Source organism: Otolemur garnettii, unplaced genomic scaffold (genome assembly GCF_000181295.1).
Source record: "Otolemur garnettii isolate 467f Iridium unplaced genomic scaffold, OtoGar3 scaffold00024, whole genome shotgun sequence".
Taxonomy (NCBI): Eukaryota; Metazoa; Chordata; class Mammalia; order Primates; family Galagidae; genus Otolemur; species Otolemur garnettii.
Window position 1 is genome coordinate 2,786,680 of NW_003852419.1, and position 14,475 is coordinate 2,801,154.

At 38.7% G+C, this 14,475-nt stretch overlaps 2 protein-coding genes across 2 annotated transcripts in view; one reads left to right on the forward strand and one right to left on the reverse strand.

Moving 5' to 3' along the window:
- PREPL (prolyl endopeptidase like) overlaps nucleotides 1-5,554 on the reverse strand; it is a 43,274-nt gene extending 37,720 nt beyond the window's left edge. The window contains exons 1-2 of the mRNA XM_003787880.3: nucleotides 5,444-5,554; nucleotides 3,579-4,113 (exon numbers count right to left, since the gene is read on the reverse strand). Of these exons, the coding sequence (XP_003787928.1) occupies nucleotides 3,579-3,797 (219 nt within the window). The 5' untranslated portion in view covers nucleotides 3,798-4,113; nucleotides 5,444-5,554. The remainder of the gene's footprint in view (nucleotides 1-3,578; nucleotides 4,114-5,443) is intronic.
- A 461-nt stretch (nucleotides 5,555-6,015) lies between these two features.
- CAMKMT (calmodulin-lysine N-methyltransferase) lies at nucleotides 6,016-14,086 on the forward strand. The gene is made up of 2 exons (XM_023512060.1): nucleotides 6,016-6,214; nucleotides 13,910-14,086. The coding sequence occupies exons 1-2, from the start codon at nucleotides 6,077-6,079 to the stop codon at nucleotides 14,084-14,086; spliced, it is 315 nt and encodes a 104-aa protein (XP_023367828.1). The 5' UTR covers nucleotides 6,016-6,076.
- Nucleotides 14,087-14,475: the final 389 nt, after the last annotated feature.

Consider the following 14,475-nt stretch of genomic DNA (forward strand, 5'->3'; position numbering starts at 1 on the left):
GGAGGTGGTCAACTATGGAGGTTCTGCTGTAGATACTATGATACTTAAATCTATGTTATGGATAAGATTACTCAGGAAGAAATTAAAGAAGAGAAAAAAGGACTGGGACCAAGCCCTGAGAAATCTCCAAATTTAGAGGTCATATGGAAGAAAAGTTAGAAATGGAGACTAAGTACAATAGGCTTAAAATGTGGGGTCATTGAGCCAAAAAAGAATCCTCCATTGAGGCAATGGTCAAGTGTGTCAAATCTGCTGAGAAAGCTTATTCAAGAGTATGAAAGGAAGTATCTCTTTAGTTGAAATACGTAACACCTTTGGCAACACCAAAGAAGTGTTAATGGAAGTGTTAGTGGAAGCCAGACTCAATCAGGAAGGTAAATGGAATGTGAAGTAATAACCAATAAGGAAATTGTACCCATAGACAGTCCCAGCTATGGATTATTACAAAAAAAACTGAGACTAGGCGGTACCTATAGCTCAGTTGGCAGGGCGCTGGCCACATACACCTAGGGTGGTGGGTTTGAACGTGGGCCGGGCCTGCTAAGCAACAATGACACCTGCAACCAAAAAATAGCCAGGTGCTGTGGTGGGTGCCTGTAGTCCCAGCTACTTGGGAGGCTCAGGCAAGAGAATCTCTTAAGCCCAGGAGTTTGAGGTTGCTGTGAGCTTTGATGCCACAGCACTCTACCCAGGGTGACAGCTTGAGACTCTGTCTCAAAAACAACAACAAAAACCGAGACTATAATTTTTCCTTTTCTATCTGGCCTTCTTGAGTTTTCCTTTAAAATCTACCTTTTCTCCTTCTTTCCTGATATTTTGGACCTGTTAGTTATAATCAGCAATTCTTACAAATTTCAGATCAAAATCAAGATTGCTCTTAACCAACCTATTTAAGGGAAGTATTGCAGGAAGTGCTGCTCTGTGTTATAGAAAGAGGCAAATGACACTTCTAACCCAAGGATTTACTCTTTTCTCTTACTCAATTTTCTTTTTGTATCTTGTTTAAATTATCATGATAAAAGATTCTAGAAATTATTTTTGTAGGTAGAGCACAGCAGGATGATGCGGAAGATTAGAAAATTTCGTATCTGGATGGATGCTAGTTTCTGAATATTACTGGCTAGCATATGAGTGTAATGGAATAAGTTCATCTTGCCATATGGCTAATATAAAATGGAAAGCTAGGTACTTGCCAATTAGGTTTAGATCAGCAACACTTGATCACCAAACCATTTCCAGTTTCTAAGTACAGGTTCACTGTCAGTGGCAGGCTCAGTTTCAGAACTTTAAAAAACAGATCTCTAGGCCTCAAACACGGAGATTTTGATCTAGTGGATGTGGAGGGAGATCCAGGAACCTCCATTTCTAAAATGGACCCCAGGATTTCTGATACACAGCTAGATGGCAGACGTTGATACTGAAGAGTCCGAAACTCATAGGTGATAATAACAAGGTAGAGATAAAGAATCATGAAATTCTAGCACTCAGAGGACTTTTAGAGGACACCAAGGTGAAACACCGTATTTTTAATTTATTTTTTAGTAAAGCAAGTGTCCCGTCATATCACTTATGGCCAGATCTTTTGCTTTTTGCCATTTCTTACATGTGCTACATCTTCTTGTTCTTCAGTTAACTTATATAGGTAATAGGCTTTACTTTAGGCAGACATATTTTAATTGACTTAAAAGCACTACTTTTTCTACTTTATTGTAAACTGTGAGAGGAACTCAGTCGTTGGTTGAAGAGAGGAGGAGATATGCATTATCTAGAAGTCTCTCCCCAGCTGCACAGTATCTTCATAAAGCTTCCCCAGGTCTTAGCGATCATAAAAGATAAAGACTAGAGTTTTGGAAGATATCATTTCTTAAAAGAGGGAGTGGTTGACATGCGAAAGCAGGACAACTTTATCAGGCAAAATAATTAATACAAGAGCAACTTTTCTTGGAGTTACTTGGGTTAAAGTTTCTGCATAGTGGGACTCTAGGAAAGAATTGAAAAGTTGCTTCAGAGACAGTTGGAGGGAAAAAATACACAACCTCCAGTTTAGGGTGTGAGCTTACCTCACAGCTGTCACCCTCATAGTAGTTCCTGCCAACTATTTATAAACTAAGAGTTAAAAGTAGATGACAAAATAGTCTACGTACAATGCAAAATAGACTAGTCTAAAGGTCCAAAGTTTAGTTGAATAAGGAAAATGGAGAATTTTATTTTTAAAGTAGGATAAGGCCAAAAAGATAAAAATGAAATAAAAACAAGGCATAAAGAAATTCTAAGTGAATACAGTAAGAACCTACGTGCTAAACTAAACCAAGGAGCCATAAAAAGGAAAGTAATTTGAAAGACTAGGGAGAGTAGGGCACTAACTAGAAGTGAAAAGCAAAAGAAACATAGTGGTTCAGATCTCAAATACATACAAGAGCAAAAATGGCTAAAACTAGAAAAACTGGGCACAAATAAGATTAAAAAGATAGAGTCTAAAAAGAGAAACAGCTGCCCAAGTGTGTAACCACAGACGAATGGGTAAACAAAGTGTGATTCATACACACAATGGAATATTTCATTTATAAAAAGAAATGAAGTTTGATATATGCTACGAGGTGGATGAACCTTGAAAACACCATGTTAAGTGATGCTAAGCCACTGAATCATATACTTAAAAATAGTTCAAACAGCAAATTTTATGTATATTTTACCACAGTAAGAGGAAGTCAAAACAGACTAAAAAGGAAAACAAGTACACAACAGAACAATTGAAACCAGAAATTAAAACCATAACATACGCTATCACATTACAAGACTATCACCCTCAAATGTAATTTAAGGAAGGCAGAGGAACCTAAGAAGTACATGCCAAAGCAGTAGGAGCATAAATAAGATAATTTACTCTAAAAGAAGCAGGATGACCACATAATCTACCATTCCAACCAGCACATTTTTGAGAGGAAAGGGGACATTATTAATAATTATACAGGGACAACAGGCGTAGACAGGGACCATCACAGGCAAACTAGGATATGTGGTCACTTTACATGTAAGAGTAACAAGGTGCTCAAGGTTGAGTTCACACACAGCTTGGGGCCTGGCAGGAGTGTGATAGTCTGAGTGTCTTTCTGAAAGACCCAAATGATCAGAAATGCAAGATTGTTTTTCTTTTTCTTTTTTTCACAGAAAAATCACACTTATATAGCCTTAATGGAAATTTACTAATTTTGGATTCATGAAACGATTAACATATTATTAGATTTGTATTAAGAGCTATAATTTGGTATTTTAAGAATTTTAGAAAGCTAAATTATGCTTTGAAATGAATTGGCAGGTACACTAAGGAAGTCTTGAGGTGAATTATTTTTTATAACTCTATATTTTTATAGATTACCTTAGAACTGTATAAATACATGTATATGTTCTTTTATACTTGTATTTGACTACCGATAATTGAGCCCAGAATTTAAAATATTAAGTTAGAATTATTGAGAAAATCATTAGTACGGATATTCTATCCATTTTTTATTTTTAAACTAAAATGAATCTTAATGACCTACAAATAAGTTAACTTAAATACATTAAACAGTCCATACCTTACAGGAGAAGCTCCGACTTGGGATGTTTCTTGCTAACTCTGATATCTTGGGTTTAGTCTGCAGACACTTGTTTAGGTGACATATTTTCAATTTTATTCTATTGTAATAATGATCAGCGAAGTTACAGTGATTCAAATGCTGTTTCTGCATGCATTTCCCAAGGTGAGGAATACTACACTTCAAAGCTTGGAGAAATAATTTGGTCTTCAGATGCATGATATCAAAGTCCCTGGTTTATGCTCTCTTTGGGGCTGCCAGCATGTGAATGATTTCATAGGTTAAGATTGTACAGTAGAGGGTTCTCAGAGCATCTAAATCAGCAGTTCTCATCCCTCCCCTTCAGGGCCATGCACGCTTTAGGTTATGAATAATTTCGGAATCCTGATAATTTGGATTAAATAAGTCTAAACATCTGTATGAGTTAGAGTTCTATTCAGACTTCTTAGCAGATGTGATTCAGAGGTCTCACTTGTAAAGTCAATCCTATCAGGCTCAAATTATGCAGCACTGATTCTGGTAACATAAGAGCAAACTAAAAAAAAAAACAAAACAAGAAATAGAAATTTCTAAATAAGTACATAGACTTAATGGGGCATCCCAGAACTCTGAGGGCTTTAAAAGGCAAAATGGCTTTGATCTTACATGACTTTGAACATATCTTTGGTTCGTATGTGGAGGATAAACTAGAAAAACCTACTTAATAAAGGAATTATTAAATAAGGGGGAGGGGAAGTTAATATTTGTTGAGTGTTGCCTGTGTGCCAGATGCTTTTATCTATTTTGTTTAATTTAAACTTTTTAATAGACTTGACAAAGTAGTTATTATGATGCTCAATTTACAAGTGAACAAATGTGGCTCTGGGAGCTCTAAGCAACAGCCCCAGGTCACTTGGACAGCAAGCAGTATAGCAAAAGGTTCAATCTGGTTTGGTTTCAATTATTGGATATAACAAACAACTGGGCTTTATTAAAAAGGTATTTAGCTCTTTAATTAAAAATAAACCAAAAAAACAAAAAACACCGCAAGGTGCACAAATAAAATGCGAAGCTATCGCTGGTTTCTGTTAGCTAGTAGGTTGTTAAGGTTAAGAGTCAGACTTGGGTTCAGGTGTGGCTCCTGCACTTAACTACCTGTGCCTCTGGGCCTCATTTTCTTCACCTGCAAAAATGAAATGACATCATTTACTTTCTGGGGTTGCTGTTGTAAGAATAACATAAGATGTCAAGACTTTAATATAGTTAGTGCCTGGCACAGAGCGACCACTCACTAAATGCAAGCTGTTATTATTAAGACAAGAATAATCTAGGTATGTTGCACACTGTTGAGTGCCACGATGGAAGTGTTCTACTAAATGACCCTTGGTATCAGAGGCAGAATACTGCGTCAAAGTTATCAATGATCTGATCTGCTATGACGCCCCCGCCCCCCTAATTCTCCTTGTATGTCGCAGCAAAATAATGAGCTAGTGGGGCTAAGGGAGCTTGCAGTCAACACTAGCAAAAGACAAAAAAAAAAAAAAGAACAAACGGCCCCGAGTAAGAGGTGTTCTTAAAGGCCCTGAATCATTATAAATTTGTCTTCACAGGCTCAATCCATCCATATTTCATTCGGAGGGAGAAGACAGTATGCAAGGCTAGGGATGGGGTGGGGTAGACACATGGGTGTTCCCAGGAAAACATCCCCTTTCCCTGTGCAATTCTCTACCTCAAGGATGAGGCGATCGGAGGGCAAGAGGGAGTGGGACTAGGTGACACCCAGTGATAGTACGCGGGTCAAAAAGCAAGGACCAGAGGATGGAGGGGTGGGTGGGGAGAAGGAGGAAGGGAAGGGAAGAGACCACCAGCATCCCCACCATACGTACGCAAATGGCAAGACTTAGTCTGACTCCGAACACAAACCAGTGAAGGCAGGCTGGAGAATCCGAAGCTCTCAGGAAGGAACAGAAAAACAAGGATGCACCTCAGACACGTTCAGCCCTAGCGTGCCTCCTGCAACCGCAGAACTACAACCTACCCAGAGCCGCCCAGAGCTGGTTTGCAGCACGCCGATTTACGTAACCCCAAGCTGGCACGAACCCTAGGCAGGTTTCGCCATCTTTATTATGGTCAAAGATTATACTTGAGTTCCTGGGATTTTTAGGTTTAAAAGACGTAAGCTTTTGGTCCTTTGCTACTCTTTCGAGCTTGAAGCTAAGTAGGGGGGAAAAAATAAAACAACAACGGACAACGTTCCACTAGGTCTGCCACAGCGCTCTCACCGTCCGGTCTGCCCTTACTCAAGATGGCTACCAGCAAAGTGGTGCAATGCCGCGCCACGCTGCCCTGGTTGCCAAGGAGACGCGATTACCGGAAATGCGGAATTCGGGGAGGGAGCACACGCCAGGGCCGTAAGCGAGAGGCCGGGCGTCTCAGGTCCTGACAGGGAAGAACTAGGCAGGTCCTGGTAGGAGAGAGCCGTGGCGGCCCCACCTCCGAGTAACGGTAGATCCAGTGCGATGGAGTCGCCAGTCACAGGCTCCGGTGCTGGTGAGACTGCGCGGGCCGCCTGCGGGGGTCTGAGGACTGGCAGCGCCGCCGGGGGGCCCGCAGTCTCGGCCCCTCTGGGAGCAGCCCGGTGGAGGATCCTGCGGCAGGTGAGGCAGAGCTGGCTCCGCTCCCCTTTGCTTCTGGCCACTCCCCTCTCTTGCCCGGCGAGCAGCCGGCTGCGGAGCCCTAGCACTGGCAGCTCTGGGAGTTGGCGCTCACTTTGCCGGGAGCCCCGCGAGAAGCGCCTTCCCTCTCCCCCGCTTCCCACCAAAAGGGAGGACTGTGCGGGGTTTGGCGGGAGGACTCGGCCATGCAGATCCAAGAGCCCTTTCCGGGTGTTAATCTATGCCCGGGGGACTTTCCCCCTGGCCAGTGTGCCAGATGCCGCTCCACACCTGTACCGCTCTCTCTTCCTACTGCTGTTTCACCTGTTTCCCCAGGTTTCTTAACTCCTAGCCCGGTTCTGGTTAGCGGTGCGTAGTGTGCACTGGCAGCCCTCAGCTAAGTCTCTGGGAGTTCTGCGTGGTTGGCTGAGTTTGGAACTCTTTGACGGAGCACGACTTCCCTCGGGGTCTTCGTGTAGCGCAGAGAAGAGAGTAGGAAGAGAGAACTCTCCCGTTTCTTAGTTATTGTTATCTCATTTGAGATTGTGCTTTTAGTAATTTGAGGATTACTTTCTTTGAAGTTGTCTCGAGTAATCTTTTCACACAGTAGCCTTTTAGTGCTGTTATGACATAACTTATTAGAGTTAGGAGTTAAGTAAATCCTTAGAATTAAGTAAGATCATTTCTTTGCTCGTGCATTGATAGTCTTTCCAGAGCATCAACGATCTGGTTTTGCTATTGTTACAAATAGTATTGTAGGATAGTATAATGGGTACCCTCATAGATCGTCATAGTAACTGTCTATAGCGAAGTGAGCATGTATTACAGTGGAATTATCAAGTAAAGTAAATTAGGGCCAAATGAATCAAGTTTTTATATAATCTGTTGAGAAACACACTACTATCCTTTTTTGCTGTTCTGTGACATGACTTCAGCACTTCTTAGTATAGCAATTCTTAGCCCTTATGTTGATTCAAAATTGCAATCAAGATCAGAGCAATAAGTTTCAGCTGTGGCAGCCATATGAATTCCCTACATTTTTTAACATTTAATCTTTTGATATATGTGTGCCTGCTTAGAGTCTTCTTCTCTACTTCGTGAATATTCATCTTTCACACCTCCATCGCAATCTACTCTTCCAGGAAGCCACTGCTAATGCCTCTGAGCTGAGTTAGACCCTTAGCCCACTCTACCAGTGAATTCTCCTATTATTTTGTTTTATGATCATCTGATAAGAGTTTCTCTTTCTCACTAGAATGGATGTTCTCCCTGGGGAAAGATGATGTTTCATTAATTTACATCCTTTGTACCTAGCAAAGGGCCTGGCTAGTTGGTTTTTAGTAGATGTCGTTAAGTGTTTGTGGAAAGCCTGAGACTAAGGACAGTTTTTAAGTGGCCATAGCACCTAGTCTGTAGCGTATTGTATCAGATAGCTATTGGTGAATAACAGTCATCTGGGGGCCAAGGCTGTGTTCACCTATGCTCACATATGGTAGCCCTATGCTGAACTATGTTCAGTTCCTGTACCTCTAATCCTTGGACCAGTTAGCTGACATATTCTTTTTTTTTTTTTTTTTTTTTTAGTTGACATATTCTTAAGGTGATGGCAGAGGTATAAGAGATCAAGTCAAACCACGGAAGCACTTTTTAAGTCCTGCTCATATCGTGTCTGTTAAGATCCTGTTGGCCAAGACTAAAATCAGAGGGGCAGAGAAGTGTAACTCTCCATGGAGGTGACAAGGAGGAAGTGAATATTTTTCTATTATAATCTTACCATCACAATATTAAACATTTTCTGGTTTTTAGTAAATATGGGGTTAGACAATTAAGTTCGCAAACTCATCCTAGAAAAAAATGCTGCATACCTCATTGCTGAATATTACTACAGTTGCCTTTGATGTCCCCTGGGCCATCTGGTGACTGTAGTGATATATTCAGACCTTGTATATTTCAAATAAATGGACTATTTATATCTTATATGTATCTAGAACTGAAAAACTGAGAAATCAAAGCAGTGTGAGAGATATGCAACTCCTTTTCTTTCTCTTATGGAACATCTTTGACATCTGCTTCTCTCTGGTTGTTTTCTCCTTTACAATTGCTATCTCATGGCCCTTGGCCTTGTGTTAACTGTTCAATATTTTCTGTGTTTTGTAATTCATATTTTTGAGAGAAAACCTGGTTGATCTGGTTCATCATTTGGTAACAGGTCACTTAAGTTGCCAACAACTTCTAGTTGTACTTAACAAATTCCCGAGTGTACTTAAATGAGGTCTGGAAGTCTATGAATCATAATTAATAAAGGGTATGGCTGTACTATTTTCTTTCTTGAGTCTCATTATCTAATGGCAAAAATGGCCATTGACAACTTTCATCATCTAACCAGCGAGCAATCTAGAAGAAATAAACCTTTTCCTGACATCTAGATTATTTCCTCCAAACAACTCTGATAGGCCAAATTTGGACCAGTTGCTGCGGCTGCAATGGGACATGTTGGCTAACCTAGGTTGTCAGCTCACCCTCTGGCAGCCCACCCTGTGGGGGAAGGTAACAACCCCACCAAAATTATTAATGCATAAAGCAATGCAGGGATATTTTCCAAAAGGAAGGGATGTATGGGAGATAAAAAAAAAGTAGCAATAACTATTGCACACTTACTCCCAGATCCATAAATACCTACACAATGAAAAATCTTGCCTAGAGGTATGAATACTTAGCTAAAGAATCTATTTAATGGGCTATTTCACAGAACCACTTAGATTAAAGCAGGATGCTTTTACCTGTATTGATCAATTAAAAAAGTTGGTTAAGGAGGTGAATATCATAACAATGGTCCATATTCTAAAGTGAAATTACAGCCTTACTGCCAATTCCTTCCAGGTGTTGATAATTTTTAGAGTTGACATCTCATACCTCAATGGATAGCAACTTATCTTTATCCAAAACATTACTTTTTATTAAACAACTTTCTTCTAGCACTATTTTAATAGTTTTGTAATACTTAATTAATGACAAATATTTAACTGATGACTAACTTGTTTGAAGAACAACTGATATAAAAAGGTTTGTGAAGATGTACCATTAACTTGACAACTTAGCAGTCATACAACTTGATATGACATCAGACATATTTAGAACTTGATGCAATTTTATGTCTACCAGTTATCATGTGGCTTTTCATTGATCTCCTACATTATCATATCTTTATGGAATATATTTTTGTTTTATCTTTATTTTTGACTTTGTTTTATATCCTACTTTTTCTTTTTCATATACTTTTCATGAATGTTATCTTGTATTATGCACCTTTTTAAGCTACCTTAAATGCTTTTGGCAACAGATGTGACATACTAAGTCTTCTCTAAGCTATGGGAAGTTGGACAACTTTTACTTTTTAAGCTAGTTTCCTCTTCATTAAAAAAAATTTTTTTTTTTGGACAGGCATGGTGGCTCACTCCTGTAATCCTAGCACTCCAGGAGGTAAGGTAGGAGGATTGCTTGAGCTAAGAAGTTTGAGACCAGCCTGAACAAGATTGTGAGACCCCCATCTCTACTAAAACTAAACAAATTCTGCCACATGCCTGTAGTTCCAGCTACTTGTGAGGCTGAGGCAGGAGGATTACTTGAGTCCAGGAATTTGAAGTCTCCTTGAGCTATGGTGACATCATTGCACTCTACCCTACCTGGGGTGACAGAGACTCAGTTGCTCTGTCACCCAGACTGCAGTGCAGTGGTGTTATCATAAGTCACCGTGATCTCAAACTCCTGGGTTCATGCGATCCTTCTGCCTCAGTCTCCCAAGTAACTACAGTTGTAGCCCACCATGCCTGGCTAATTTTTAAATTTTTTATAGAGAGGGGATCTTGCAATCTTGTCCAGGCTTATCTCAATTTCTTGGCCTCAAGACATCTTTGGTTTATAGTCAGACAGTCTGGATTTAACCTGGGGGTAACCTCTTACTAGCTGTCTGACTTGGGCAAATTACTTAACTGCCCTGTGGTTCAGTTGCTTCTTTCACATGATGGGTATCTATCCCAAAGGGATATTTGAGGGTTTAATGAAAAATCAGGTAATATTTGTATTAATTCTTACTTAGATATTTGGTATAATTTTCTGGTGGACAATCTGGGGCTGGAATTTTCTTTGTGGTAAGTATTTTATTTATGAACTCAATTTTTTAAATAATTAGGCACTATTCAGATTTTCTATTTCCTCTTATATCAATTTTGATAGTTATATTTTTCCTTTTTTTTTGAGACAGAGCCTCAAGCTGTCCCCCTGGGTAGAGTGCCATGGCATCATAGCTCACAGGAACCTCCAACTCCTGGGCTCAAGAGAGTCTCCTGCCTCAGCCTCCCAAGTAGCTGGGACCACAGGCGCCTGCCACAATGCCTGGCTATTTTTTGGTTGCAGCCATCATTGTTGTTTGGCGGCCAGGCTGGATTCGAACCCGCCACCTTAGGTGTATGTGGCTGACACCTTAGCCACTTGAGCCACAGGCGCTGAGCCAATAGTTATATTTTTCTAGGAATTTGTCCATTTCACCTAAACTTTCAAAGTTAGTTTTCCTAACATCCCTTTACTAGTCAGAATCTGTAGTTTTCTCCTTATATCACATTGATACTTGTACACTCTCTTTTTTTTCTTCTTGGTCTTATCAAGGACTTATCAGTTTTATAAATCTTTTCAAGGAAAAATTTTAGTGTTGATCCTCTGTCTTGTATATTTATTTTCCACTTCATTAACTTCTCTTTTGGGGACCTAATTGGCTTCTTTTTCTAATTTTTACAATGAATACTTAGTTTATCAGCTGTCAGCCTTCCTATAAATTTCCCTCTAAGCGTGGATCTAACTGTATTTCATATGTATTTTTATTATCATTCAGTCCAAAGTACCTTAGTATTTTTATTGCATTTCCTTTTTTGGTTCATAGGCTATTTAGAACAGCAGTCCCCAGCCTTTTTGGCATCAGGGATCAGTTTCCTAGAAGATAATTTTTTAACAGGTTGGGGTAGAGGGGAGCTTAGGCAATGATGGGAATGATGGGGAGTGTCTAGAAATACACTTGCTTATCTGCTGCTTGCCTCCTGCTCTGCGGCTCTCTGGTCCCTAAGTTTCATGGAAGACAATTTTCCATAGACAGGCGATGGAGGTGGAGGCGGGGGCAATAGAGAAAGCAGAAATGTGAGGCCCAGTTCCTAACAGGCTGCAGACCAGTAAGACCTGGGGGTTAGGAACCTCAGGTTTAGAAGTATACTGCTTAATTTCCAAACATATTTGGCTTTTTAGATACCTTTTGGTTTTTTTTATATGAGTAAGAAGGTATTTTATATGTGTAAAAATTTTCTTTTGTGGGACATGTCAAACATATACAAAACAGAAGAGAATAGTATAATAGTGTAATAATCACCCAAGTATCCATAAGCTTCAACAATTTTTAACTCACAACTGACTTTGTTTTAGCTCTCTTCTCCAATTATTCCTCCCCCTCCATTATTTTGAAGCAACCTCAGATATCATTTAAAAAATGTAATGACAATACCATATCACGCCAGAATAATTCATTGATATCATGAATGATGATCTGAATGATAATAAATGAAGTATCTGGTCAGTTTTCAAATTATCACCCTTGTCTGATAATTTTTTAAATAATTTGATTATTTTGAAACAAGATACAGGTAAGATCCAAACATTGCTATTGGTTGATATATCTAATGAGTCCTTTTAATCTCTATATTCCCTCTGCTTGTCCCTGTATCACCCCTTGCCATTTATGTATTGAAGAAACTGTTGTTTTGGTCTTGTAGTGTTTCCTGTAATTTGAATTTTGCTGATTGAACCTTGATGACATTGTTTAATGTGTTCCTCTTTCCCTTTATATTTTCTGTTTCCTATAAGTTGATAGACACAGAGCTTTGACCAGATTCAGATTTGATATTTTTCATATTGTTTAATTGTCAGTATAGTGGTGGTATCAACATTTGTCAATAACAGTGATGTCTCATTTCTCTTCTTGATGATGATTGTGCATAGGTTCATGAATTTGTGAGGAGATTGAAAAATGGTGGTATTCTAATCCTGTCATTCTTCGTTTATTACTTAGGATATTACCATGAAGAGAAACTTCCCCTTCTATTTGGATAGTTGGTTACAATTCATATAAGGAAGAGATAAATACTTGATTCTTTCTCCTTATTTACTAGTTTTCAAAATAATAATTTGATTCTTTAGCATCCTTGATGGCCATCAGTGAGGCATTTAAAAATACTATTTTAAACTAATAATACGGTTTAATTCTTTTGCATTTATTATCTTTATTAACATGTGTATATTGTCTTATTATCTTAGACTGTTTGTGTTGCTATAATACAATAGCCAGGGCTGGGTAATTTATAAAGAAGCTTATTTTGCTCATAACTCTGGTGGCTGGAAAGTCTAAGAAAATGGCACAGGCATCAGCTTGCTTTCTGCTGAGATCTTTCCTACTGTCATAACATGGCATCAGGTCAGAGGGAAGTGGACATGGGCAAAGGGGCAAAACACAGTGGGTACCCTGAATTTATAACAACCTGCTCTTGTCTCATGAGCTCAAGAACTTGCTGCCATGAGAACTGTACCAAGAAGCATATGAAGGAAGTGTGCCCATGACTTAGATGCCTCCCATTAGGCCTAAAAGGTTGCACTACCCCACATTACCACACTGGGAATTAAGGTTCCAACATGAATTTTGGTGGAGACACTCAAACCATAACACCCATCTTTGGCCAGCCTGTTCCAATTGGTTCCTAAGTTCTTTTCACCTTACCCATCATTTTTTTCTAACTATTTTGTTTTCTGATGTTCTAGGCCCATCTTGTACAATACAATTCCTGCTATTTCTCCAAAGGGCTTTACTTTACTTAAAGAAAAAATAGATATAGATATTTAATAGATAGATAATAGATATTGTCTCTAATAGATATTTAGAGACAAAAATGTGGTTACATTAAGTATGCTTATTTCTGCGAATTTAGTAGTGTTTTCTAGACCTTTACAGTAGTTAAATGGAGGAAGTGTATTGTTTTAAGGGTGAAGAGTGAAGTACATCACATATTATATATTAAGTTTATATTATACTTTCAGATTCAGAGCTATAGGGTTTTCGCTTAGACTTATCAATCTTATGGTTGTATCTCCTTTCTCCCACACTTAAAAACTGTTTTTCAGTAACACCAACAAAATCAGCCATTTGATTACCCTAAAACACACACACACACACACACACACACACACACGCACACACACAGAGGCTTAGAATAATATACGTGCACCCGCCTAGGTAAGCTTTGAAATTCAACTTTTGCTTCCTAGCTTTGCAGGCTCTTAAAGGTGCTGCTTATCTCCTTAGTGCATTCTTGAGAGTTGACAAATGTACCCAGGAGAAAAGTGGTTGCAAAAGCTGGAGTCAGCTCTTCAGGTTTATCTTTCTTTAAAGATATGTCAGACTCGTAACTTTTCACTATCTTTGCTCTCTGATGTCATCAAGTAATGTTTAAAAATATTTTGTCCATCTTTTCTCTTGAGCTGGTTTCAATGGGAGGTGTGTCTGAATTATCTAAATTGCCATTATGGGACGTGAAATCCCCTTATCACTTAAATTTTGAACACTCTGATGTGCTTATATAATATGATTATATCTTTGGTTTTATTTCAAAGGTTCTGAAGCAAAAACACATGGATAATTGTCTGCGACATGTATCTGTAAGAAGATTTGAATCATTTAATCTGTTTTCAGTAACAGAAGCCCAAAAAAGGAAAACTGAAGAGGAGGTTGGTGAATGGGTCCAATATACAAGTGTCTTCTACCCTGAATACAGTATTTCCTTAAGGTAACCATTGTTTCAGTGAAGTTTTTTTTTGTTTTTTTTTGTTTTTTTTATTGTTGGGGATTCATTGAGAGTACAAGAAACCAGGTTACACCGATTGCATTTGTTTGGTAAAGTCCCTCTTACAATTGTTTAGTGAAGATTTTTAAAAACCAATTTTTCTCTTGCAGAAGAAAAACAATATAATTTTTTCATTATTTATTTATTTTTCATTATTTATTCTATGGAGTTTGTAGGCAGTCTTTATCAGAATTTAGTTCTTGCAGCTTTATGTTAGGAAATTCTGCTGTTTTAACTGCGTTTTGCTATCTTGTCAGACTAAAGAAAAATTCTTCAGGAATATAGTGGCATTTGAGGATAAGGTGAATTGCAAATCAAATAGTTCATTTAATCATT

Bases quoted from the DNA above. Each gene is read 5' to 3' on its own strand.
- CAMKMT (XM_023512060.1), top strand. From the start codon at position 6,077: ATGGAGTCGCCAGTCACAGGCTCCGGTGCTGGTGAGACTGCGCGGGCC. The intron at 6,215-13,909 runs GTGAGGCAGAGC...TTTATTTCAAAG, and splicing joins GGTGGAGGATCCTGCGGCAG to GTTCTGAAGCAAAAACACAT.